This window comes from Dryobates pubescens, chromosome 2 (assembly GCF_014839835.1).
Source record: "Dryobates pubescens isolate bDryPub1 chromosome 2, bDryPub1.pri, whole genome shotgun sequence".
Lineage (NCBI taxonomy): Eukaryota > Metazoa > Chordata > Aves > Piciformes > Picidae > Dryobates > Dryobates pubescens.
Window position 1 is genome coordinate 45,133,868 of NC_071613.1, and position 27,059 is coordinate 45,160,926.

The following is a 27,059-nucleotide window of genomic DNA, read 5'->3' on the forward strand; positions in this document are numbered from 1 at the left end:
CCATGCCTGCTAGTAGAGGTAATAAATTATAGCCAAGAAGAGAATCAAATGTCTTAACAGTGTTTTTGTTCATTGCTTCAAAGTCTGTTCTCCTTCAGTGTTATCTGTTCTCTTTTTTAGCATGGTAGTCAACATGCCTGCATAGAAGATTGTGCTGTGGGTGAGGTGGGTGGGATCACAGTGGAATGAAGGTGACACCCTCTATTTTAAGTTAGGGGGAAAACAACAAACAGCTTGGCTTCTCGTGTCCAGAGCAGAGAGAAATCAAAATCAATCACAAAAACACAGCCACTGTGCTACATGCCAAAAACAAGATGGGTGGTTCTAGCAGAATATGGGAGAGAGGGCATTTTAGTTTCCTCCAAAGGGGAGATAACAGATCAGTTTTCTCGTTTGTCATGGAAACCTTTTGTCAACCCAGTAACAATGACGTCAAGGTGGCAGTGGCGCTGAGACAGGGTTAGTTAATACAGCACACACCTGTTGAACTGCCAGAGAGGAAGGTATGTTGGCTTTTACATTTTCCATCTCCAGTTCTAAACATGTTTGGAGGAAGGTTTAGAAAGGGTTATTCAAATCCCAGGGCAGTTTTTCTGAGCTATAGCAGGTGAGCAGGTGGTGCTGGAGCTATCACTCATGAAGAAACCCAGATAAAAGTCATTTGCTCGAGCAATGCCATTCTACAAACCCTCCTATTTTGGGAATCCTTTTAGAGGGTGGTGAGAGTAGCCTTGTACCTCAAAAGAAGAGCACTAGATGCCTTCAGGGTGTTTCCTTTGCTTGAGAGTAAAGATCTTGCTGCATTTACTAAAGGATCTTTTCAGAATCAGTGCTATGAAAAAGGAAAAGCAAACCTGTATTTATTATGCCACATCTGTAACTGTAGAGGTATAACAATAAGCTTAGCCCATTGCTAGAATTACTGCTTTCTTGCCAGTTTTTCCAGTAATGCTTTGATGCTGGAAACAAGCACTGTTGATTGATTGATTGATACATTTTCTTTTATGTGAAGTGAGGTTAGATTACTTTTCATTTCAGTACTGCTTGTGCGACTAACTTCCCATTTTTTTTAGTTCTTTTAAAACATAAGCTCACTTCTCTTCACACGAATAATGTGTTAGCAGGGAAAGCAGTTAATTTTTGCTGGACTGCTCGTGTTTATTAGCAAAACCACAGATGATGTGTTTGCAGAAGGCTTTGAATCAGTTAAAGAATTGAACTATGTCAATAGCTGGTGCAGTTACTGTTACCATGGCTAAACCATGAATTTACATTAGTTGCATTTACTGGTTATTATGACACATAATTCCAATAAATTAAAGCTTGTCCTTGTTATTGCTAAACAATGTGCGTGAAACTGAGTATTTTCTACCGCGTAGTTTGTAAGAGGAGAAGAAAAATCTGTGCAATCATTATGGATAATGGTTCAGACTTCAGTGGGTTGCAGAGTGGATGACATAGGGTGATCAGAAAAGGGAAATTAAGTCACCCAATGTAACTGAAATTTACTGTAAGAGTAAGGGGGGAAAAGTATATAATGGAACCAGCAAGTCCCAGACATTTTTGTAAGCGAGAACCATCTGGGATTGTAATTTTCCCAATAACCAATGAATTATTGTTCAGCTGATAACCCATGGCATCTTAACAGAGACAGATTATGTAAAATGTCTGCCAAGCTTAAAGGAGGTAAAAAAATAAAACTGAGTGATAAACATATCTCTTTTCTCCTGTAGAAGTTGAAATTGTCCTTCATATGAAAGAAATGAGGTTTAGCTACATTAGAACTATTGTCACTGTGGTGAGTACGTGTAAATACCCTAGAAACATCTACAAAGAACTATAATTCTCTTTGGCTTCAGTTTGGAAAACATGCTCTCCACTACATATAATCTTTTATTATTTTTTTTTTAACTCCCTACTGGCGTTTGCAGCCTGAAAGAAAGGTATTTTATATTATCTAAAGTCCCTGTAGCATGATTTACTTTTATTGGGGGACTTTGCAGCTGGAAGACAAGGAAAAAAACTTTATGACATTCTTGAAAGAAGAGACTTTTGAAACAAAGAGTTCTCACTGCCACTGATAGGGAAATAGAAATAGCAAAATGCATGGTCTGGTTCTGAAGGTGCTCCTTTTGCCTTCATCTTTGATACCTATGAGATGTGACTGTGGTCTTTGTAGCAAAGTTTTTGTCTCCCTAGGTGACACTGTTAGAACAAATTTACCTTAGTTGCAAGGTCTGATAATTTGCTTGCAAATCTGTATCTTTAACAGTCAAAGAGAGAAATAAATCTGAAGGACCAGATCTGCTTATTCAAGCTGGGCTAGCTGTCTAAAGCTAATGTGGAGTAAGTCATGGTTGGACTTGATGATCTCAAAGGTCTTTTCCAGCCTATACTATTCTGTGATTCTGAGTTGGAAAGTCTTGGTGTAATGCAGAGAGAATAAACAGAGGCTGAGGATCAGAACTAAGGTTTTATTTATTTCTCAGTGACCCACATCCCTCTCTCCAGACACAAAATAGGATCCCACTCTGTGCAGATACTGCAGAATAATGTCATCAAAGGGTCTTGCCACTTACTTAAATGCTCCATTTTTATGGACTGCTTCTTGTTTTGTCCTGATTGCAAGTACTCACATCAGTCCTGACTCACAAAAGAACACAATTTACCATTTAAGTCCTGTTGATTGTTACTGACCTTGTGTGTAGGTGTGGATGCCCTTCTGAATTAGACCTACAGTTCGTGTGTCTTGCATCAAACTCTCTAAGTTCAAGGGGAAGCATGTAAGAGATATTTGTTAGGATTTGTCCCTCTACTTCTTTTATTTCCAGCTTTCTGTTGCAAATTCTTTCTTCAAATCATGCAATCTAGGGACTTTTTTGCAAAAGAGGAAAAAATGTGGCCAACAAACATCCCTTTTTTGGGTTTGGTTTGGGGTTTTTTTTGTTTTTGCAGTCATATCCTCTTCTCAAAACCCATCTAGCTGGAAAATTGTTGGAAAGGCTGGCCTACTCAAGCTGACAGAGCACTTTGCACTTTTAAAGACCAGCAAACTCCAGAATATTTTGGAAAAAATCTGAATTTGGCCATTTTGATACTTACCCTCTCCATCATGTGACATTGAAAGCAGGTTACCTGCAACCCCAAGGAAAAGGCCTGTCTCAGAGGACAGCCACATCTCATGCTCTTCATCCTCAACAGCTGCAGCCCACCTCTCAGGGTATGGGAACCACAACTGTCCTCTGCTGCTTCTGCCTTTGGTTGCAAGCAGCCCAGCTTCACCAGCAGGAGCAGGGCAGTAGGGCAGGCTGTCCCTGGGGAGCCCAGAAGCTTCTCAGTGCAGGAGGGGAGCAGACAGCTTGCTGCTGCAGCTGAGCAGTGGTATGGTGCCGGCCAAAAGCCTCTGCCTTGTTTGCCAAGAATGAGCCTGCCCCTGAACACCGTTTCCCCCTATTTCCTCTGTTTTCTGCAGGGACTTTTAAACTCTGTTTGCTTTTTCTCCCTCCCTCAATGGTGCATCTTACTGACAACAATACTTTTGATATAGGAGAGAGGCAAATTCATTTATCTGCACCTTGGATCAATCCAGACATTAGTTATGGGACAATACAGAGCAGCATGATAAAGAGTCCCTTTCTTGCTGTGGAGACAGAAAGGGGAATCAGGAAGAAGGAAACAGTGTGATAAGTTCTGTATATGCTCTCAATAGGGCCAGTGCTTGGTAAGGCCTTGCGTGCGAACACTGAGAAGGAAAGAAAGATGTTTTACATCGAGTTTTCATCTTTTTTTTCCCCAGAAAGCTATCATTGAAAGAGCCACAAGCTCATAATTGTAGTGTAATGTGTAGTGATGCAACAGTGAACCCCCTTTTCATACAGTAAAGGCAAAGTTCATTCTCTTGTAGTTCGAGCATGTTTTCCCTCCACTTAGGACCCATTCAGGCAACCAGAGCATTTCAGCAGTTTCCCCTTAGACTGGGTAGGGGATAATGAGATTTGGACAGACAGCTCTGCTACTGTCTTGCCTGGGATAGAGGAAATTGCTTACTTATTATTTATCATTATAGTTCTCTTCTAAAATATGCTCACATATTATGAAAGGAAACAGATGCTTTTGCCAATGATCTTACAGCATAGATGAAGAAACAATGAATTAGTGAAATGGGATTTACTAAAGCAGCACAATTCTGTGACTGGAAAAGGACATATTTAGCCAAAGAAGTATCTTGTTGGCTGTTGAGCTAGGTGCAGTTAATATAATGTAAATGCTGTACAATGATGTATGGATTTTAGGCTGTGGGTGTAAATGGAGTTTAAGAAGGGTGCAGCAATGGTTAATCCTTTCTTGACTCTAAGGTTCTCTGCTGTGCAGGCTGGCAAACTTAAAAGTATGTATGGGAATTGCTTGGTTTCATTATAAGCATGGGTCAGCACAGAGGGCTGTTTATCAACCTGGTTAGCTACCACTGCTGGTATTTACCATCTTCCTTTGTCCACCTCCATGCCCTTCTTTTGTGATCTCTTCTCTGTCCCCGCAGCCCTAGCTCTGCCACAGCCCTGTGCTTTTACTGTATCTCTAGTGCTGTGCGTGGGTATCTATGATGCCAAAAGATCCTTTGCTATTTCAGCTGAAACAAAGCAAGTCAAACCCACTGCCAAATTCTATGAATTCACTGTCTTTTTGCAGCAGGATTTCTTACAGAGCTTATCATTATTTCCCCAGTTACTAGCAGAAACCCCAAAAGTCATTCCTTTGAGCATATATCTTTACATAAGGATAAGATTGAGATTTAGCGTAGGATTTTCAAAAGAAACCCAAAGGAAGTAAATGTTAAATTCACACTGAACTTCACTGACTTCAGCCTCTGTCTCTCCCTGTGTCTGAAATCCCCTGCTGAAACTCTTTAATTGAGCAGCCCTGAACACATCCTCTGCATGGCTTTAAAGACTCACTGAATATGGTAATGTCAAACTTGAAGTGTACTTGGATCTGACACTGGAAATTTTACACTTGACTACCAACGTTTTTTGCTTATCCTGGACCCTTGCATTTTGCTTTGTCAACCCCCCTAAGAATGTTTCAAGTACAGGTCTTATCACCTTTCTCTGTATGTGTTGTGTGCAAATGAGAAGCATTTTAGAAGACAAAAGAACACGTGCATGAGTGTTGTTGGCAAACACAGACATCTATGTTTGAAAACTGAGGCCTCTGTATTGATTGAACTGAGTCTAGCAAGAACAGAAATGAACATATTCATCTGGGAACGATTTACATGTAACAGTGATTGCACAGGCCCGGGTATTTCATCTGAAGTGTCTTCAGTGAGAGAAGTTAAGCAGGAGCTGAGAATGTGCTTATCAATAGACCTTATTATTCAGCTCATGCTTTGATCAATGAACATAGCAAGTTCTTTCAGGCTTCTCAGTCTTTTACTTGTTTGTTCTGGATTTCAATGACCCATATTTAGCCCTCCCTGATAATGTGATATGATGGCAAATGTAAATGAAAAAGTCAATGAACATTTCAGTTGAAACAAAGCAAGTCAGATGAACCCTCAAACTCTTTGGATTTGTATTCTTGTTTGAAATACAATTTACTACCTTGTAAGAAACGAAAACAAAACACACACGCACAAAAAGGGCATGTAGCCAATTTTTGTTATTATAGTTAAAGAAGAACATTTTATGGGAGGAGGAGTGTCCTCTCTGTATGGTCCAGTTGACTCTGTTAAGCAGAGAGGCCAAGAATGATAAAATTTAAAACCTTCAGCTGCCAGTTCCTTTGGGAGTCACATTGCAGTAGTACAAGCAACGGTCTTTCGTTTTACAAAGGGAAGCATATGACTGCAGCCAAGGGCCTTTCAATGCTATTTTAGGTAAGCTGATCTGCCTAGAGGCCATTGTAATCCCTCACACTGTACAGGTTTTAAGCAATAGTTTTACTTCATAATGCTGTTTCTGTGTCCACTGAAAACATCTGCTTAGACGTGCCAGGCTCCATCGTGCACCCTGTTACATCACTTGGCAAATGAGGTCACCTCAAGTAAATAGCAGTATTATGGAGAGGAGAATGAAAGCCCCAGGATTTAGCCATTAGGGCTGAAGCTGCAACCCATCGTGATGGTTGAAGATCATGCAGCAATGCTGAAAAGGCTCAGAGGGTGCAGTGGGCAAGGCAAGCAAAGGGAGGACTCAAACACAAGTAATCACCTCCCTCAAGATCCTTTTGCCACTGACTGAGGGTAAGGGCATGGACCAGTTTTGGACAGTGCTTCAAGCAGTGTTCACCTATGCAGCCTACTTGCAGCAGCAATAGCCTAATTTTATGTAGTGATTGATAGGAGCATATCATTAGGATGAGACTTCAATATAACAACCAGTAAACTACAAGCATTAGAGAATGCTTGGGAGAGAGGGAGAAGGGTCTCTGGGGTTGCCTGGCTGCCTCTGACTGCTATCAGACTAACTGCAACCACCTCACCCAGACACCATCCAGAGTTTCCATGGCAGCCCCAGCCTCTCTAAAGTGTGATTTAAATTTACCAAAAGCATTATTAAAATTCATGAACTGTGTTGGGTGGAACAGAAGTAGGCACTGGATGGCCAAGTGGCACTGAGCCCAGCCATGTAGCCACTGTGCTTCTAGGGCAGAGCAATGCCCTCAGCTGTCACACATTCTTTCAGCCTGAAGCCTTCCTGGCACTCAGAACAACCTAACAGTCATATCATAATATGCCCTGGATTCTCTAGTTTGTACTAAATCCCTCTGAAAATTCCCTCTCTGAAGTGTGGCACCTGCAAGGGTAAAAGGGAGCAGGAAAATAGATCTGCTGGTGCCAGGTCTTCCTTTGGCAGCCTGGAGATGAACACCTCTCACTGTTATCATTCCTTCCAATGACTTTTCTGTCATTCAGGTCTACATTTCCCTATGAAAAACATTTAAAGCAAGTTATCCAAATCCACCTTTGAGTTAATTTTGGGCCTAAAGCCCTGGTTTATAGTAACAAGACATAGAGACCTGCAATTAAAAAGAAAAATAGCAACTATTACATTGGTAAAAAGCAAGTTATTTGGAAAAGGAGAGGGTTGCCAAGCTAAGCTCTCCAGCAGTGGCAGAAGGCAGTCAGACTTACAGGACCATGTGGCTTAGACATGCTTCAAATAATCTTCTCCAATTAAAAATAAAGCAAATTTTATATAAAACATCTGTTCTGTGAATTCAACAATTTGGACAAAAGCCCCATCAGGGGATACTCTAAATCCTTCATCATGTTTTGGTTTCTGTGTTCAGATCCTACCCATTTTGAGGAGCTAATATTCCTGAGTCTTGTGGTTTGCTATAATGCTCCCAGGCATCAGTGCAGGCTTTTGCATTTCTGTAGGCTGGGCTGCCTTCTGTGTATCCATGGTGACTTCATGGCATCCGTGCTGCCCTCCAATACCCAGTCTTCATTGCAAAGGTGTTTGTGCTTCAGGACAATCCAGAGCACCTGGAAGTGAACATCAGCAGAAGGTTTGCAGTGAACAGGCATCACTGGATCTGGGCTGGGCTAAGACAGGGGAAGGCAGATCATCCCATCAGCCTTGTGTGCTGCTCAAAACGGTGCTGGGAGCTGATTGTGGCTGTCCATTGGAGAGACTATCTATCAAATGTAATTTGGCTCGCCTGTATCTAAACCATTAAAAGTGTAACTGTGCAGACAGCAGCATTATCTGTTTAAATTAATTCTTTAAATTAGAAAGGAAATATAATCTGGGGATATGTGTATTGAGCAAATTTGATCCAGTGCACAAAATGAGATTCACTTTATTCTAAAGTATCCTGAGAGTGATCTTTTCCCTGAATATCATTGGCTTCCTTCCCAAGAGAACACCAGAGATTCCTCCTCTGGTTGGTGTGAGCCATTGTTCCTAGTTCTTCAGGTAACTATTTTTATTTCAATGTAGCTTAAAAGAAGTGGCTAATCAGGGGTCTGATATCTTGATCATCAGTTCTTGATGCTGACAGCAGGCAAGCTGATGACAAGTAAGTAGTGGGGGTCACGCTCAGCTGGGAACACTGCCTGATGTCAGAACAGGGCTGCTGGAAGACAATTGAGTTTCTATTGTAAGTTTGTCAGAACATAGAATCATAGAGTCATTAAGGTCAGAAAAAACCGCTAAGATCATCAAATCCAACCATCAGCCCAACACCACCATGCCCACTAACCCATGTGTCAAAGTGCCACCTCTACACATATTTTTAGCACCTTCAGGGACTGTGACTGCACCACCTCCATGGGTGTAGATGTGCAGATCTTCATACTGTGCACACTTTAGCTGGGCTGTTGGTGCCCGGGGATGCTTCACAAAGTTCCACACAAGAATACATGATCAGGTTTTGTGTTCTTTTTAGCATTGTTGTGGGAGTTGATGTCTGATGAATCATCTGTTGACTGAAAACCTTGACCTCCTGGGTCAAAATTGTTTGCTTTGCTCAGGCTGTGCTGGACATATGGAAGAAAGCAACTAGTCAGTACTGTCTCATTTCAGTGTTTCCTTGTGCTTTCATTAACTCTGGGTAAGTTCAAAATATCTTGTGGCTGTGAAATACAGCAGGTGAGGGATTACCTTGGAGGGTTTCAGCCATCTGCATTTCTCACCCTCTGCAACACTGGTAGCAAAAGGGTTTGGCTAGCTCTGTGTCACTGATTATATATGCTCCATTTTGTGCTTCTCCAGGGAAGGGAAAGGAATGGAATTTGGGTACCAGCTTTCTGAGCCAATTGCCATGAGAAAACCTTTGGTCTTGCAGGATCAAACACAGACTGATAGTCTGGTTCAATTTGTTGGGTGAAACAAAGTGAGTCTGGTCATCTTTATCTTCAAAAGCATTCTTTATAGCTGGATGTGCTGTTTAATTTGGATTGACTTTAGTCTTACTTGCTGGAAAAAAGGCTTGAGAAATCAGATAGCTCCATCCAAGTTGTTCCGCAGATGTCAGCGGATGCCAGAGTCCAAAATCCAGCACAATCAGGATATAGTTGTCTAGTAGGGACACCAGTAAGGGATGCTGGACAGGAAAAGCCTGTGCTATTTCAGACCATGACACCAGATTTCCTTTCTTTTAGCATATTTATGTGTCTCAGGTGCCATCTCTGTCTCTTCTTTCTGCTGCAGAATAAGTTACTGTGCCTTGATTTATAGAATGCTGCACATCCAGATGCCTCTGTTGCTCTCTCACTGAGAAGAGTAAAGCCGGTGCATTTGGGCTACAAGTCTGTCACCAGGATCCCAGCTGTGCATTTGACTGATTAATCAATTGCAAAGAGACCTGCTAGTGAAGCTCAGTGAGTTCCTCTTTGGTCAGATAAAACAGAAAGAGTAGGAAAGCACCAACTCCGTGTTAATGGAAGAAGGGAAGAGGGGGCCTGAGGACCACAAAGGGCTCGGAGATCTCCACTGAATTTTTTATTTTGAATTCAAGCAATTCTGCTGACTAATAGGTTACCTTTGGCTCAGCTCCTAGTCCATCTTCATGCAAATACCTCTGTACCAATGCAATGAAGCATTCACCAGAATTGCCAGAGCTCTCAGTTCCGTGTGCTGTAGAGCTATAAAAGCGCTGGGGGAAGGGACATAAGTCACTCAGTGTTCACACTCCAAACAGAGCCTGTTAGAAAGTAAGAAAACTAAAGCAATGCTTTAGTATTGGAATTCCTCAAAGGCTTTGTCTGAATTTTCTCTCTCTCTCTCCAACCTCCCAGTAAAAAGAAAATCTCTACAAAATTACAGATATGTTCACAAAGAAGATTCTGGGGATGGTAAGATTTCTTGTGCCTGTCCCCCAGCTAGAGCTGCAGCTCCTGGATCTATTTCAGCGCAGACAAAATCGAGGTCTAGGTGGTCTTATTCACTTTTTTTGATCTCTCGATAAGAATGCAAATGCCACTTTTGCTCCCACTTCCTTGCTTACCCTCTTGAAACTGGCTGTTTATGGTGGCTAAATGCTTCTACCCTAAACTGGCTGTCATCCAAAATCAGATGGGCAGAGAGCTTAAGAGCAACAGAAAACTAGTAATTTATATTAGGACACAGTGCCACACCACACAGAATGCTTTGTTTAAAGTAGCAGAGCTCTGTGTCCTTTTGAATAGATGAAAATTACCATTCAGTGTGGATTTTCACAACAACATTGGCATATTTCAAAATACTCCAGTTACTCTGGGCAGCTCTTCTGACCCTGATAGGTTCATTCTCCATTGCTGATTCTTTGGCTGAAAATCAGATGTTGGCTTGAGATTTGTCCTGTAGAGGAAACAACTTTTTACCTATCTGAAATATGCTGGGATTTACCTGCATCTGCAGATGCTGTGCGCTGCTGATTCTGCTTCTGAATGTGACTTTTATGATTGAAAAATATACTTAAAGGAAAATTGAAGCATTCTAGGAACAGGAAAAAAGGAAAAGGAGATAAATATGAACAAGTGATACTGCAATTTTAATAACAGGATGCACTGGATAATTTAATGTAGTGAGTTGGGTTGAGTGTGGTTCCTTACATCACAATATGTTTTTAAATAGCTTAATATTGAATGAGAGGATACTCATGGGTTATGTACTGACAGAGCATCTTTGGCAGTTGTGAGCCCATAGGCCAGACAAATGACAGTCTCTAGGCTTTGGCAAAGGTAGGGCAGCTTGAGTTTGCTCTTTTCAACGTGTGATACTCAAATTGAAGCAAAGGTGAGAGATGGGTATAACATGCTGATGTGCTATTCTGTTCTCTTTTACTACTCAGTTGTGAGAAGGATCTGACCAAACTATAGGCATATTTGGTAATAGGGAACTCCAGATACAACTGATCTGCTACACTTGTCAGTGAGTGACAATGCCTGGCAATGAGATTGCCTGATCATTCCTCAGCATCCAGCCTGGGGATTTACGTACAACACTGAGTCAAAGGAACCACTCAGGTACATGCAGTGTCTGCCTCAGGGCTGGCTGAGAAGAGACAGCAGCTGCAAAACTTTGTCTGTGGTCTAGGTCACAGGGTCTCCCATGAGTGTCAAATGTAGCTCCCTGACAGAACAGGTAACCAGATCATCTCTGTAATGTGCCTTCACATCTCATAGACCACAATGTGGTTTGTGAGCCTCTAACAAACTTAAGACTTTAATTACAAGAGGATTCAAACATTAATTATGGCACTGTGCCACAGGAGAGAAGACCAAGCACGCCAATATTTTGCGCCTTTGTAGAAGGTTCAGGGGAGGTTCAGGCTGGATGTTAGGAAAAAGTTCTATACAGAAAGAGTGATTGCACATTGGAATGGGCTGCCTGGGGAGGTGGTGGAGTCGCCATCACTGGAGGTTTTCAGGAGGAGACTTGATGGGGTGCTTGGTGCCGTGGGTTAGTTGTTTGGGTGGTGTTGGATTGGTTGATGGGTTGGACGTGGTGATCTTGAAGGTCTCTTCCAACCTGGTTTATTCTATGTATTCTATGTATTCTATGTATGTATTCTAAACAGGCAACTGAAACACTGCTACATTTTCTGGGGCAGCTAGTATTTATTCAGTTCTGCTGTTACAACTATTGCCAGTTCTCTGCCTCTCAGAGCTTGGGTTCATCTTTTAGAACCAATGTGAGATCCATTGTGAGTTAGTTACCCATGTAGCTACCCATTTAAGAAGTGCCTGAGGAATCCTTCTCCAGATACGCATTTCCCACATCCCTGCTCAACCTGTTAGAGAGCTATTCATTCCCACTTTTATTTCAGCTGAAGTGGATTTATTACTAGGTAAGATGTGTTTTAAGAGGGAAGGATGGACAGCCTGTGAGCTGATAGGTCTTTTTCATCTGCAGTACAAAGATAAATATGCCTCTGGTGTTCAGCCTTGCTTCTTCTGCCTGCTGCTTTATGGCCGGAAACTTAAGAGCTGCAGCAGTGGCCATGCACCCTTACTGTAATTCAGGAAAGACCATCTCGTGGTAATCCTCCGTTAACTGGTACCTGCTGGTTCCTGAAGCTAAGGTGGTTCCTGCACTTGGAGCAGCCTGGGTGTCCCTGCAGCAGGATCTGTCCGTGACTGGAATTATTTTGATGGCTTACACATCACCTTCCCATAGCCGACAGGCACTCGGTTGGGTGTTTCCAGAAACAAAAAGCCTCATATAAGTCATGACAAAACTCACCAGCATCTGTGTCTGCTCATATCAGTGCTCAGAGCTTAGTGAGCAGTGTCCTGCAGTAGAGAGGGGAGTTTTCAGCAGCTGTACAGCTGGGTCCCTGCCTGCACTGGTGACGATAGGGCAAGGCTTTATTCTTGCTCAGGTTAGGTCTCTTTTAGAACACCCTGATGAAAACACACACTGAATGGACAGTGACGGTTTCTAGCCCAGAAGCAAGTGAATGCAGAAAACGGGAGATGATTTGCTGGTGGCATGCACCATGGAGACAGGCTGGGGCCCCTGCTAGCTTCTCTCAGGATGTACAGCACATTTGCACTGGTCTGCTTGGCCCCTCTCCTGCTTCTTCATTACATTTTGCTATTTGCTTCGACCATTTCTTTTCTTTCTGATTTTAAGGCTAATGCTTGCTGTGTAATGCATTGGACTTGTCCCTGTGTCAGATCTTTCAGTTGTGCCTTGTGCTTTGCAAAGGCATGTGGCATTGTCATTTTTATTTTAACACCTCTCACCAATCGTGTTGTACCATGCACAGATTTGACTGCTGCCTGGATTTGAAATATATCCAGTCAGTGGCTTTAATGGTGGTGGTTTTTATCACAGGAATAATAAAAGTGAATGTTACATGTTAAAATACAAAGTTGTTTACCTGTGAAGTTCAACCTGAAGGGCATTCTCTATTTTCTTTCTTTTCCCAAACCAAATGCAGTGTGTGTGAGAAACCAGCAGCCCATCTGTATTCCAATTTGCAAGCTCCAAGGTAGAGGAGCATGATGTACTTCTCTGAGAATGAAAATTCACTCTCTAAAAACAAATTAATTCACTAATAGCTTGAGGGATCACTTCATAGGTGAAAGGATTTCTGTCATTGGGAATCAGATGTATTTGCATTATTCCTCAGTGGCTTACAAACTGGGTATGTATTAGTATAATATAAGCTTTCTGGAGAGATTACTTTGCTGTGGGTTAATTTGGTAAGTAAATATTCTTTGTGGCATGGTGGTATCTAAGACACAGAACAGACATGGTAAATACTTGGAAGTCCTTGGGCAAAAAGAAGCAGCTCCTGGTACCTAAAAACAAGGCCCTTACCTGAGCTAACTGCTTGCACTGGCATCTGAGAAATGCTTCATTCTTCCTGCCAAAGAGGGGATCTTTACCTGAAAATGTAGTATTTTAGTACTAGCTCCAGCCAGTGAGTTGGAGCATGGGGAAGCCCTGGTCCATGTATCTATCCAGAGGATGTTGGAAGAGTAGGTGATATTAATTCCAATGGCTTCTAAGGAGCTGAGGGAGGTTAGCTCACACTCTCCAACATCAAAGGCAACCTTCTAAAGCCAGGAGAAGAGTGTGAATATCTCCCCTGCTGAGGAAGAGCTTGATCACCCCAGGTGCAGAGTAGCTCCTAGGAGGGATGATTACTGTCAGTTCTCATTATATTAAAATCACTGTTTTAAATGAATCAGAGAAAATAGGAGCTCAGGGCTAGATGGTGCCTGAGAGTCATGGAGCACACCTGCCTCCTCTGGGATAATGTTTACAGGTGTTACCCTAATGGAAGCAGCTGTTGTGTCACAGATGTTTAGTTATTTGAAAAGGGATTGACAAAGACCTGTGATTGTCTGGTTTCAGGTTAGCTGCCCCTCATTCCACAGGAGCGTGGAGCTGCTCAGGGCAATACTTCCCAGTCTGGTGCTCCCTTGGAAGTGCCTTGTCAGTCCCAAACTTTCCCAAGGACTGTCTTCACCAGAACTGCAATACTTCAGGGCTCTTTCATCTTTCCTGCTTGAGCAATAAAAGTTATTTCTTTTTCAAAAATCAACTAGAACCACCTGAAAAAAAATATTTAAGCATTCTGGAACAACTTCTGCTCATATCATTGGAAGCAATGGGTCTCGGGATGCTGTCGGAACCAGTTCCTTCATACCCAGAGACCGGACATGGTACTTTCGAAGTGAAGCAGTTTGAAGACAACGGAGAGTTGATTCTTGACAGCAAACGAGCTTGCTGTGTGATGGCAAACACGGACACCTAGTGGTACCCGAGTGCAGGGCATGTCGAGGCTTTACATTTATCTCTGGAAGAGAAGCAGATACAGCAGCATATTTGTTTATGTTTTCCTTAAAAGAAGGAGAGATTCGATTATTTCCAGAGGAATTATCATAGATAGCATAATGTGGAGGAAAGAAAATTTAATTGGCAAAGAGTAGTGAAAGAGTTAGGGGAAAATCATCATCTTGAGTAAGATTTGCAAGGGTATTTACCAACAAGTCATCAGGGGGAGTTTTGTGTCTTAAATATTTGCCTTGCTATGCCAGATAGAAAGATTTTCTGCTCCTGAATTAGTCCATAGCAAAGAAATCTCAGTAAATATTACAGCAATATCTTATCCTTGCCATACCTGTGAATGTTTGTACTCCAGTTCTGGGCAGATTACATCAGCATGATGAATGGTGGCTTTGCTGATAAACTGCATAGCTAGGTACTAAATTGATCTCGTGTGCTTTCGTCAACCCACTGTGCTCTTTCTGCCAGGATTAGTGTGAGCACTCTGGATGAATGGCCTCAAACAGCTGCCATGGTTTGCTTTGTTTATTTTTTTTTCCCTATTTATTTACAAATAATCTTTCAGAGAAATATTTCCTTCTTCTTCCCCAAATCTAGCATTTCGTCTACGGCAGAGACACAGGACAGGTGAGAACCAGTCCTTGTCCACTGACCCCTTTCTGTGATTATAAATATCACCTCTGTGAATGGGATTTCTTTCACACCTGTATCGTACACACAAACCACTATGCCACTGAGTGGAGAGACAGGCTGTTCCCATGGGATTGGGCACTGAGGGCTGCTTGGGCTGAGATAGGGGATTTTGAGATTGTCCCGGCTGAAGAGAGGAGTGTGCTCTCCTCAAGGGCACCGCCATTCAAGCTGATAAGCAGAACCCTAGCTCTCAGTGACTTCACAGAGATACTGAGAGATTTCTCCCAATTCAGTTGGATTTAGAAGCTATTCTTTTAAAAACAGTTTGTAATAGGCTTGTGTTCAGCTCCATACCCGATGGAAATAGGGAGGTTTATGGTATTACACTGTTGAATTAGCTTGTTTAGCATTCTTTAGTAACTTTTGAATCAGTGGGCTAATTTCTATCAAATTTGACACTAGAATAAGGACCTCAGAGACTCTTGCACGTTTCAGAGAAGCAGGCAGCACACAGAGGCAAAAAAACCACCCAAAAGAGGGCCCCTAATGACAGGCAGACAGCAAGACATCCATATTGCAAAGGAGCATTAAAAAAAGATTCCTAACACCAGAAAAACTTAGATTTGTGCTCACAACTTTTTGAACACCAAGAATCAGCCTCTGAGATCCAAATCTGTAAGAAAACAAGCTTCGTTAGCGCTGCTGCTTGTGCAATCACTTCTTCTGCTCTGATCTGCTGTGTACACAACCGCTTATATATCTGGCCTCTGGTCATATAGAGGCTGTGGTTAAACAGAGACTGGTGGTGTGCATCCAGAGCTGCAGGGGGAGAGGCTGAAGGAAAGCAGCAGGTTGCCAGCGCTCAGCACGGAAGTAAGATGATACATTTATTCTTAGATGCAAATCCTGGAAGTCAGCATATAATCAATCACTCCACGTTTACACCTCTGTTTTCCATCAGAGAGCATGGGAGGAGCTTTTCTGATCTGCTCGGACAGGATTCCCTAGTCTCCCGAGAGGTCCCTGGAGTGAGTTTGGGAAGATGAAGGCATGTTTTTTGTCATGCAAAAAAACTGTAGCTGTTTCCTCACTGCACTGGTGGCATGTGGGAATGTGTCTAACTCATGCTGTAGAGGGGTGAGCTGGAATCTTTCCTGCCTTGAGGGCAGGCTGGGTTATTGCCAGTCTAGGAAGTCACCCCAGAAACTAAAGCAAGAAAAAAGGGCAAGGTTTCTGATGGACACCCACAGCTAGAAAATTCACCCCTGGCTATCACTCAAAAGGTTACTGGGTGGGTAGCTTTGATTTCTCACTTCAGCCCAGCAGAATCAATAAGAAGTAAAGGAAGCCAGGGCCACAACATGTTGAACTTTGACAAAAGAAATGATTAACTTGGCTTCTAAGGAACACAAATCTTGTCTTTGCCAGTGTAAATATGATGCAAAGATGATTGCCTTTATCCGGTCCGCTCTAACTTCTACTCCTGTTCTCTCTTTTTTTTTTTTATGTTGAACCTGAGCAGTTGTCTGGAGGGTGTGAACTAACCGTGGTGCTCCAGGACTTCACAGCGGGCCACAGCAGTGAGCTGAGCATTCAGGTGGGGCAGACAGTGGAGCTGCTGGAGAGGCCGAGCGAAAGGCCAGGCTGGTGTTTGGTCCGGACCACGGAGCGGAGCCCGCCTCAGGAGGGCCTGGTCCCCAGCAGCGCTCTCTGCATTTCCCATTCCCGCAGCAGTGTGGAGATGGATTGCTTCTTCCCTTCAGGAAAAGGTAGGCAGCAATCTGGCAGGTTTCAGATGCTTTCAGATTTCCCCTTTTGTAACCTGTAAGTGAAAAGCTGCTTGGGCTGCCTTGGCAGTCGGTGTGGGTAAGGCTGTCTAGCTGTCAGTGAGCTTTGTTACCAGATCTCTGTGAATCGGCACAGCACGAGCCTAACTCCATCTCCATGAATCAATGTTTGTGCGTGTGCGTCCTTTGCTGTGTGGCAGTCATTATTGTCTTGAGATTTGGGGTAAAAAAAAGACCTTAAAGCAACAAAGGGACTGGTTTTAGTGCCTCAGAGCCTAAAGGGAGGGGAAGTCATGTTGTGTATACGCCCAGGCTGCCCCAAGTTGTGGATTTGTTGTTTTATGAGTGCCACGGTGCAGACTAGTACGTGGTCTTTTGGAATATCCCTGCTGCCTCTTTGTTACTGCAAACGTGCCACCAGTGAGCACTGGTACACTCTGTTGACTTGTGAACTGGAGATGTTGTAATGGCACAGCACAGTGAGGAAAAAAAGTCCTTCACAATTAGTGCTCAAAACCCCCACATCCCTGGTCTTATCCTGAGAGCTGGGGCTTCATGCACAGTGAATGGTGAAATAGTGTTGTCTCTGTGGTGTCTGTGCCCTATTTAGCTGATGTTCTGTTCTGAGCAATGTGTGTCCCACACATAGGACCCATGCAACAAGGTATAGGAGATGCTCCAAACTGATAGATCAGAACTGGTTCAGGTCAGCATGGCCGGAACAGGTCTCCTTGTGGCTGTGTCCCTGCTTCTGGCCACACACAACACAGGTAAAGCCCAGGGAGAAAAGGTTCCTGTTGCCCCACACCCAAATTCAAGCCCACAACATGAACTGTCTTTTTAATATTATTTTTCCCCTCTGCATCAAGGGAAACAGAATTTGATCCGTTCCTGTTTGAGTGAGTTAGGCTTGGTGGTTTTGTTTGTTTTGAGAAAAAGCATTGAAAGCGGGCCGCAGGCCGTCCTCTCTCCCTGCCTCCACTCCCACTGCGGAGCCCAGGACAGAGCAGCATGGTAGGGCCAGAAACTGCAATCAGTTTCCCTTAAACAGCCATCTGAGCCAAAGCTGGGGGAGGAGAGCTCAGATTTTCCTCTTGGACTTGATCCCCTCAGCAGATCTCAGTCAGGTGCTTTCCCTTGCCCTGCTTTGTGAGAGGGAGGAGGTGAAGTCAGTGCTGGCTGTCAGCTCTGTCTGCAGTGCAAACTCCAAACTTGTCACGCGCTTCTTAGACCTGCTGCTGACTCTCCTCCCTGCCTCATGCCCACGTCGTTGCCTTGCCTCTGCTGCCTCAGGAGCCTGTCCTGGTCCTCAGTTGTCCTATGAGAAGCCCTGCAGTTCCTTATAAGCAAATTAAATCTGTGAATAAACAGAAAGGTAAAGCAAAAAATCAGCCTGGTCTGTGTAAGAGCAATCACTGCCTGGCATGACTCATAGGAAAGCAGAGATGCATCTCGTGGGTGCATGGTCCAGTATTTGGGCTTGGGTTCTCTGCTGAAGGACATTGAGACACCACTCAAGCCTCACTGAAGTGTCTTGGGTTGAAGAGTTTCTCCTCAAATGAAGCAAAGCAAAAAAATGCAGGAGTAGGCTGTGAAAAGCGAGGCAGGAAATCCTGAGGAGGATGGAGACAGAGTGGAGCAGAGGCTGAGGATTGGCAAGGGACATAGGGACTCTGTTTCCAGCACAACTGTGTGAGCTTCAGGGCACAACTGTAATGCAGCTATGGAACAACAGTGGACCAGAGCCGACTGGTACCTGCAAGCCATGAGGCTGTGTCAGCACAGCGCCACACCTATGCTAGCACACTTTGCCTGCTTGTGTGACAGGTTATCTCACTTAACACACTGCCATTGCTTCCAGGTTGGAGCTGGCTCTTGTCCCATCATCTCCAAACAGGTACAGAGTGAGCCTAGCCTTTATATCTCTTCCTCACCCAGCCTTAGTTTTCTTCCGGAACATACCAAGCTGTATCAGGGAGCCTCAGTATTAATGGGATCTCCAGAACGGCTTCTACAAATAATAAAAATAACGACCCAATCCACAGTTTTGGCCAGAGTACAGCAAATAGGTTCTGTCTCTAATCAGCTCTCCCTCTCTTTGAAAAACAGGAAATTGTTTAAACTGAATGAACAGATGCTGGGAATAAAGACAGAGAGGCAAGTTTAAAGGGGAAAATGCAGCAGCCAGTGGAAGAGCCTGCTAATCTCATGAGAAGCTAGGAGGGCTAGCATTTTAAATGGCTTCTGACTATTCAAATTCATGTCTTCTCTACTTCCAGTAGCTTTAGGCATGAGTTGGACTTGGAGTCCCTTGGTCCAGGCTTCCAAAATTTGTGGTCTTTCTCTATAACCCAGAACAAAGGCTGATGCATTTTATATCATTATCAAAAGGTGTCCCCTGGCTGTTTCAATTGTGTGAACATGCACAGCTGCAGAAGAGCAGGTTAACAGCTGAATTTTGCTTGTAATTACCAAGACACAACATTCTTTGCAAGCAGAGAAAGTATCTGTACTCAAATCTTAATGTTTCTAACAATAGACTTTGCATCTGTAATAGAAACAGTCAGAGTTTTGACAAGTATTAAAACATTGTCACATCTGCTTAGTGAGAAATGGAAAATTATTGTGTTTGGTTCTGTTATAAGCTATGGTGGACTACAAATGTAAATCATGTGGCTCACAGAATCCATGTGCCATCCCTGCAATGAAAGAGTAAAGAAAGTTATATGTCAGCCAACACCTGAACAGATGAAGGCTTGAAAGATTTGATGGGATCACCAGAACATTTTGCAGAGCATCAATGCAAGTCCTCATCAAACCAAAAAGTAAACCTTTTTGAACAGCCTCCCTAAAAGCCAATGGAAATGCAAAACCAGACTTCACAATGGAACATGTGCTCTGGCTCTTCCTCGCTTTTTTACACTATTCCTTTGAAAACAGGTAGTGAATTGAGATAAAATATTGCAAAAGGAAAAATGTGGTGCCAATACAAGAGACCAAACCCAGAAGAGAACACTTCCTACCTTTTGTAATGAAATACCTGTACAGATTTCTCTCGTTGATTTTAGTAAGAGTGTGGAGACTTTCAGGTCTCCCAGTCTTCTGTCTGCCTGCTGGCTGTTCCTTTGGAGGATACACGTTTGATTTTTTTCCTGCCTGACTTGACTACAGCTCAGAGCCCAAGAATAGTCCTGCCTGTCCTTCCTTTCCGATGATCTGACAGTGTTTGCAACTATCCTCTGTGAAAAGGCTAACAGGTTTCTGGGATTCACCTTTTGCAAGTGATTTACAGATGACTAAGGAAAAGGAACTCCTCTGCAGGCTCCGTTACTGTACTCCAGAGTTTGTGGGATTTTTTGTTGTTGTTGTTGTTCTGACTAGCATTCCTAGGAAGGAAAAAGAAAGATCTGTGACACTAGGAATGAGTCTCTGAACTATCCCATATGGTTAATGAGAGGAAAGCTGGGACTTTTATTCCTGTCTCTTTTACTTTGTGATTGAGCTCTGAGGTATTAAGCTATACATTTCAAACTGAGAAAGAAATCCATATGGATTGAAAGCATCCTAAAGACCTAGCCAATATTCATTAAGCACACTGTGACAAGCAGATTCCTGGTGTCAGCCTGTTAGCTTGGAGTGATTTCAAATTTCAATTTGGCCCATGAAACACTGAGGTGAACTCTTGATCCTAAAACTCTTGTCTTATGACTGCTTACCCAGCATTTGATTTGTAAATCAAAGTCACAGCATAATTCAAAGAGTAACAAAGGCTAGTTCTTGCAACTTGGAGTGACTTTAAGCAACCTCCATCGTGGTAGGACAAAGAAAACATTAAAACAAGTATTGGGGTTTAGGGCACTTGTTTTGGACTAACAGTGTGTGAAGGGGTTGCATTCAGGGCTCCAAACCAGATCCTGCCCGCAGGATGCTTGTGTCTGGTACATACCAGCACCAGAACAAGAGGACACAGTCTCAAGCTGCGCCAGGGGAGGTTTAGGATGGATGTTAGGAAGAAATTCTTCATAGAGAGAGTGATTGGCCATTGGAATGGGCTGCCCGGGGAGGTGGTGGAGTCACCATCACTGGAGGTGTTTAGGAAGAGACTTGATGGGGTGCTTGGTGCCATGGGTTAGTTGATTAGATGGAGTTGGATGATGGGTTGGACTTGATGATCTTGAAGGTCTCTTCCAACCTGTTTTATTCTATTCTATTTCTATTCTATTCTATATCTCTGGAAGAAAGAAGGAATACATTTTTTTAAGGTGCTATGCAAACATCTGGCTGTGCAGGCAGATGGCCACATGACAGCAGGGCTTTGGTGACAGTCCTCATGAAAAAGCAGACTGAGAAATAGTTTGGCCTCTTCCAGCTGAAAAGCGAACGTAGGTCTCACAAGGTGTATGTTATCGGGATGAGCATCTCATCTGCACTTAGCTGGGCCACATTGGCTCTGCTTCATCAGCTGGGAGAGCACTAAACTTTGGGCAGGAGGGACGGGAGTTTCAATGCTGCTCAGCAGACAGCTTGCACGTTTAGGGGGTTGCCTAATTGATCCCATAGCCAGAGAGACCCTGTGGCTGGTAGGTGTGATGGCTGGCTAGGGTGTGAAAGGGGGAAACAAATTAAGGATTTAGTGTGCAAAGCTAGTGAGGCTAATCTGGTTCTTGCTAGGTTTGGAAGTCTCTTTCCTTCAGTTCCTGATCTCAGAAGAGTGATCTATGTATGGAAAAACATAACTATTTCTTCCCACATCTCTCTTTTTAAGAACATCTTGGATTTTGGTGGGGAAAAGAGTCTAGGCTGCTTTTATTGAGTCCCTGTTCCTGTGGAGTATTAAACTACGATCTGCGTTGGCTCACACACTTTCTCTGTTGTGTTTTAAACAATCTCTGCTGCAAAACGTATCTGGTGGTAATGATTCCTGATGTCCTGGTAGAGCTCTGTGAGGACAATTCAGAAGTTTTAGTGCACTGCATTAAACCTTCAGTTGTCCTTATAGAGGCTGAAAATGTGTTTTTGTTTGTGAAAGTCTTAATTAAGAGCAGTCAATTAACATGTTCGTAAGGCTCTGAACTAAAGGAAACAGTTCATTAGGTAACACTGTTGATTTAACTGGCACATAAACAGGTCATGGGGTTTCTGTTAAGCAAGCAGTGTTCAGGCTCCCATTGTCAATATAAATACGCAATATTTAAATAAGAAAAACCTAACCCTCACCTCTGTTCCTAATGCTGTTCCAACATGAGTCCTCAGAGTCAAAATTTCATAGTACAGCCTGGCATTCACGAGAGATCACGTGGACCCCACCTGCTGGCATTTAGTGTCCCATGGCAGCCACGTTACCAGTTCAGGACATGTCTTACATAGAAAAATCACGTCAGGAAAAGTTTTTGCTGCATTTTCACTCCTTTTCAACTATGATAGAGCAGCTGGAAACAAGTTGAGTGATCAGCATGGTGTAACACAGCAGGTCTCTGTGGGCTGACACCAAGGGCTGCTGGGATCCAGCTTGGGACTACTGCTCTACCTCAGTATAAAGTGTGGCCCCATGTAGTCATGTCCATGCTTATACCTTCTGCTGGACTCCATTAGCTCCAACAATTGGCAATATGGCTGATGAGATCTGATTTTTGTTGTTTCTAAGAAGTAGGTCAAGCCAAGCCAGAGGGGATGAGCCTTACCTGTGCAGGGGTCTTTATCTCACTGTGACTGTAGCTCTCCTAAGGCTTTTATAGTGTTTGGTATGTCAGTACATCAAGAACACAAAACTATGCTGACAAATGCTTGCATAGTCAAGCCCTAGAGGCAGCGTCAGTCCAAGCACCACATGAGTAACTAGATAAGCTAGGGCATGGCATGACCAAGCATGACAAATACTTGGCCTCCGCCATAAGTCACAAAAGCTGGAAGTCATGGATGCACATCGTAGGCAGACTGCCGGAGCCGTGTTCTGATGGCTTGTCAATACCCATATTTCTCTGGCATAGTGTTTCTATTTCATTATTTTTTTCTTGCATTCAGTATGGCATCACTGGGTATTTAAAGCCAGGTTCAGCTATGTGGACTTGTGTAGGACATAGCAGGTACCAGAAAGTCAGTTATTGCTTCAGCTGCTTTGTTATCTAATCAAAGCAAAAGGCCTCCGGTGCTCTACCTGGAACTTTATTTTTCTGTGGAGAAGTACAATTTTGATGAATGCTTTGATAAAACAGGAAGGGCTATTTTGGGGGAAGTTGCTTTGCTTTTGTACAGTGGATTTTTATTATTTTAAACACAGAAGTCTTTGTTTAAAAGAGAGAAGGTCTGCAAATTTTCTTGCTTGCCTTTGCTTCCCCTTCTGACAGTGGGTAAAAGTGGATACACCTAGTACCCTGTCAGCTTAACCCCAAATTTCACTGTACAATGTCCACCAAAAAAAAGAAAGGGGAAGAGGGGGGTGGGGATGAGGCAGAAGGGGTGGGGATGAGGGCAGAGGGAGGGGAAAGGGAGGATTTACAATGCTTTGGCCAACTGCACTCATCTAGAATGACAAAAAGTTCAGCACCTGGTCTGGCAGGGAAACTGGGAGGGAAACTCAGCTGTGGTACACAGAGTGCTGTAATCTGCCTGTACTGTGATCACACGTGGTCTGACCAGGATTAGACCACCAATGGTGTAATGTTTGGACATGTCACCATTTGCTGGGGCAGAATCCCCAGTGTGGGACCCATCTACCTGCTTTGCCTGCTGCTTCTTCCATTCTTGTCATAGGTCACCCTTGCTGCACATGTACCAGGAGCAAGTTGGGGTGTGCAGCAAACAGGCAGAGTACAAGACAAAAGTGGACAGAATTCAGTAGCTGATACTGCATACAGGTCAGGGCACCTGAGAAAAAGGCCCCTTCTGGCACTGCAGTCTCTGACAGCTTTATCATTGTGCAACTCCTGCTCGGTTATCTAATGCATATCTTACAGCACCTTTGAGACCTTTGCTTAATGTGGCTGGGAGGCTTTCAGAGAATAGTGTTTCCTGGTAGCAGAAATCATATTGATCACCTTTATCTTGTCATTAACATACTGGCACCATCATCCAAGGCTGTGCCTGAGTATGGGATAGAATTGATGCCTATCAGGATAATAAATCATTATGATTTTAGCATCACATCAGTCAAGACCAGCTTAAAAATGAGAGGAAAACTGGCAGAGAAGCCCTGATAATGGTCAAATGGGAAAGCACCAGTGAAAACCTAGTGCAGGATGTTTCCAAACTCTCTGTGGAGCTGTGAGGACAGAAACTTTCCCATTTCACAAGGGTTAAAGGCTAGCCTCTGCAGAAGGAAGCGATGACAATGGTGTATTGCTGCTACACAGGCTCCTGTCAATGCTGCGCAGAGTGGTGCCCATGAGATGTCTATTTCCAAAATGAAAAATCTTCTCTCTGGAGATAAAGGTCATTTGTTTCCTTTAGATATGCTTGTGGGCTTCTTGGAGAGGGTGTGTTTGGAAGAAGGTACAGAAATTTACTGCAGTGCTTCTATTTTGTGGAGAGATGGTGGTTTGACAGGTCCAGGACTGGGTGGTGCAGCTCGGCAGACAGCTGCCCCAGCAGACTGGATGTCTCTGCCAAGGACCAGAGCTCTAGGGAGTGAGAGGAAGGGGAAAAGGGCTTGCAGCTCTAAGAAGTCTTTCTCTTGGACCCATTTTTTTTCTCTTCACTTGCTTTATATCTGTCTGAGGTGTTGAGAGCAATTTTAAGATGAGGTGGAGAAAGAGACAGAATCACAGAATATATCTGGTTGGAAGAGACCTCAAAGATCATCCAGTCCAACTCTCGACCCAGCACTGAAGGGTCAACACTAAGTGTCCCTAAGTGCCAGACCCACATATCATGAAGCATGGTGACTCCACCAATGTTTGATAATGCTTTCAGTGAAGAAGAGTTTCCTAATATCCAGCCTGGACCTCCCCTGGCACAGCTTGTAACCATTTCCTCTAGTCCTGCTGCTTGTCATCAAGAAAAGGCTGGATCTCTCCTCACTCCAACCTCCCTTTAGGTAGTTGTAGAGAGTGATGAGATCTCCCCTCAGCCTTCTCTTCTCCTGACTGAACAACCCCAGCTCCTTCAGACACTCTTTATAGGTCATGTGCTCCAGGCCCTTCACAAGCCTCGTTGCGCTTCTGTGGACATGCTCCAGCACCTCAATACCCTTCCTACAGCAAGGGGCCCAGAACTGAATGCAATATTCGAGGTGTGGCCTCACCAGTGAGGTGAGACATAGCCGTGCATTCTCCCAGCTCTTTGACATTTCCTGAAGACTCTCACATCCTGCTAAAGTTTTCTTGTAAGTCATTGTTAACCATTTTCATGCTTCCCCACATGGGGGGAAAGGAAAAGAAAAAAATGAAAAAAAAGTGACATGGTCCTTCTCTGTGTTAACCTCAGGACTGCATTTTCTCCCACAGCTTCAGTGGACATCCAGGATCATAAATTCTCCATGCCTTGATGGCTCTCATGCCTGCCTTCCCAGCCTTTCTTCCTAGTGAGATAGTTTCCTGAAATACTATGGACTGTGCAGCATCACATATGCTTTGGAAAGTCCAGAGACATCTTCCATACAAAGGATTCTAAGCCAGGGAAGGCTTGTCCTGCCTATTGTCCAGCTCTTCTAATGATCCTAGCATATGCTCTTCCACAAAATGGCTGAGTTCAGCCTTCCCTTGCACTAGCAGAGTTAGAGAAGAGAGAGGGGCCTTTGAAGAGACTCTACAAAAAGTATTTATTGAGTCTGAGCCATGGTTGTTCTGGGAAAGAGCTCAAGCTGTGGTACTGAGCATCAGGAGACCAGCTGAGGTCAGATATTCAAGGCTCTCTGCATCTAGGAGAGACGCATACTGAAAGTGGTCTGATTATGATACCTGTTTCATTAACTGCATAGGAGCCTTATTGATGTCTTCTGTTCCTCCTCCTCCTTGGAGCTGTGGTACCTCAGTGCATTGCTGACACCAGAGCAAGCAAGCAGAGTGGAGAGTTCAGTTTGTAGCATGAGGTTTTATGCTAGCTCTGACCAGAAGCTAGCAGCCATAACATCTCCATGCCTCTGCCCCACTAGTGAAAAACATGCAGCTCAGAGGAGAGATACAAAAATAGCTCCTTGAGCAAAATCTATTTCCTCTGTCTTTAGTCATGTCTTGAAATACATGTAGTGTGGTGGGAAGGGGGGGAGTTTTTCTGTAGTGCTTGGCCCATCAAGCTAACAGGAAGGTCATCCTGAAAGAGCAACAGGAGCATGTGGATGGCTTGTGTCTTGTGTTTCCTCTGAGGCCAGACTAAATTTAGCAGATTCACAGATGGACATTGGACCATAATCCATCTGGGACTGCAGGGAAGGAGTGGGATCTGGGTTCTTGGCCTAGGCTTTTTGCTGTGTGACCAGCTTCGGCAAGCCACCAGTCATTACTATATTCTTTATGGTTTTCTGCCTCGCTCAGTATACTGTAGCTTACTGCTTGATCCTTTTCCCTGAAATGTTAGAAGTTTTAAGCAAAAAGGAAAAATTAACTGCTGGTTCTGGGTTCATGCCTGACATCCCTATAAACTTAATGTTAAGAAGTGGATGAACACTGCATCATCACAAAGGTTGAGTATCTAACTGGTACTTGTAAGAACTGCAGTAACACAAATGCTAATGATTGATTATTTTGGTTTCCCCAAGATGTTGCTTTGTCACTCTTTCAGCTTCTAGACAGTTAAAGGGACTAATCCTAAATGCAGTAATTGCACCCTGAAAGGCCTGTGTGCTGCTGGGCTGGTCCTTCCGTTGCTAATCTTGAACAAATATTTTATGAGTATCTTTCGAAGTGAACTAGCGCTGCTAAAAACTCCATTTCCCTCATCAGTCTAAGCTGGAGACAGGCAAACTGCAGTGCAAAGCACGTGTGTATTAAATAATGTATTTAAAGTAATTGAAATTATGTTTCTGTATATCTGCTCCAGCACACTGCACAGATTTGATATATTGATCCTGACACAAAAAATCTGATGTTCCTGTCACTTACGCAAGCATTTTGTCAGAGCAGTGATTCCCAGGTTGCACATTTTACCAAGGAGCCTGAACCAATGTGAGTTTTGCTCACTTCAGAGAAATCCCAGATTCTAAGAAGTAGAGTTCATGTTATTGTCACTATGATAGTCTGCAAGTCTAGGGCAGGAGGTTATTTACATAAATGCCAGTCTATTTTTTCCCATTCATGTTAACTGATCTCATAAAAGATATTATCTCTTCTCGTAAATGTTGCCATTAACCCCAGGACTGTATTTTTCTTTTCTTTAAGGCAAAGTCCACATTTTACTATATTTTCCTTTACATCAGTGCCTCACAGTTCCAAACAGCTAAAGAACAGCTCCCTTTTTTTACTATGAGATGTTT

The 27,059-nt window shown here is 43.4% G+C and overlaps 1 protein-coding gene across 13 annotated transcripts in view; it reads left to right on the forward strand.

Moving 5' to 3' along the window:
• Positions 1–27,059, forward strand: part of KALRN (kalirin RhoGEF kinase) — a 548,250-nt gene that overhangs the window by 430,074 nt on the left and 91,117 nt on the right. For 10 of the 13 annotated variants that reach the window (XM_054176436.1, XM_054176489.1, XM_054176457.1 and 7 more), the window contains 2 exons: positions 14,832–14,861; positions 16,390–16,636. In XM_054176436.1, coding sequence (XP_054032411.1) covers positions 14,832–14,861; positions 16,390–16,636 — 277 coding nt within the window. Of the gene's footprint in view, positions 1–1,737; positions 1,799–14,831; positions 14,862–16,389; positions 16,637–27,059 lie in introns of those variants that run through there. The other 3 variants (XM_054176498.1, XM_054176505.1, XM_054176452.1) reach the window with 3 other exon arrangements.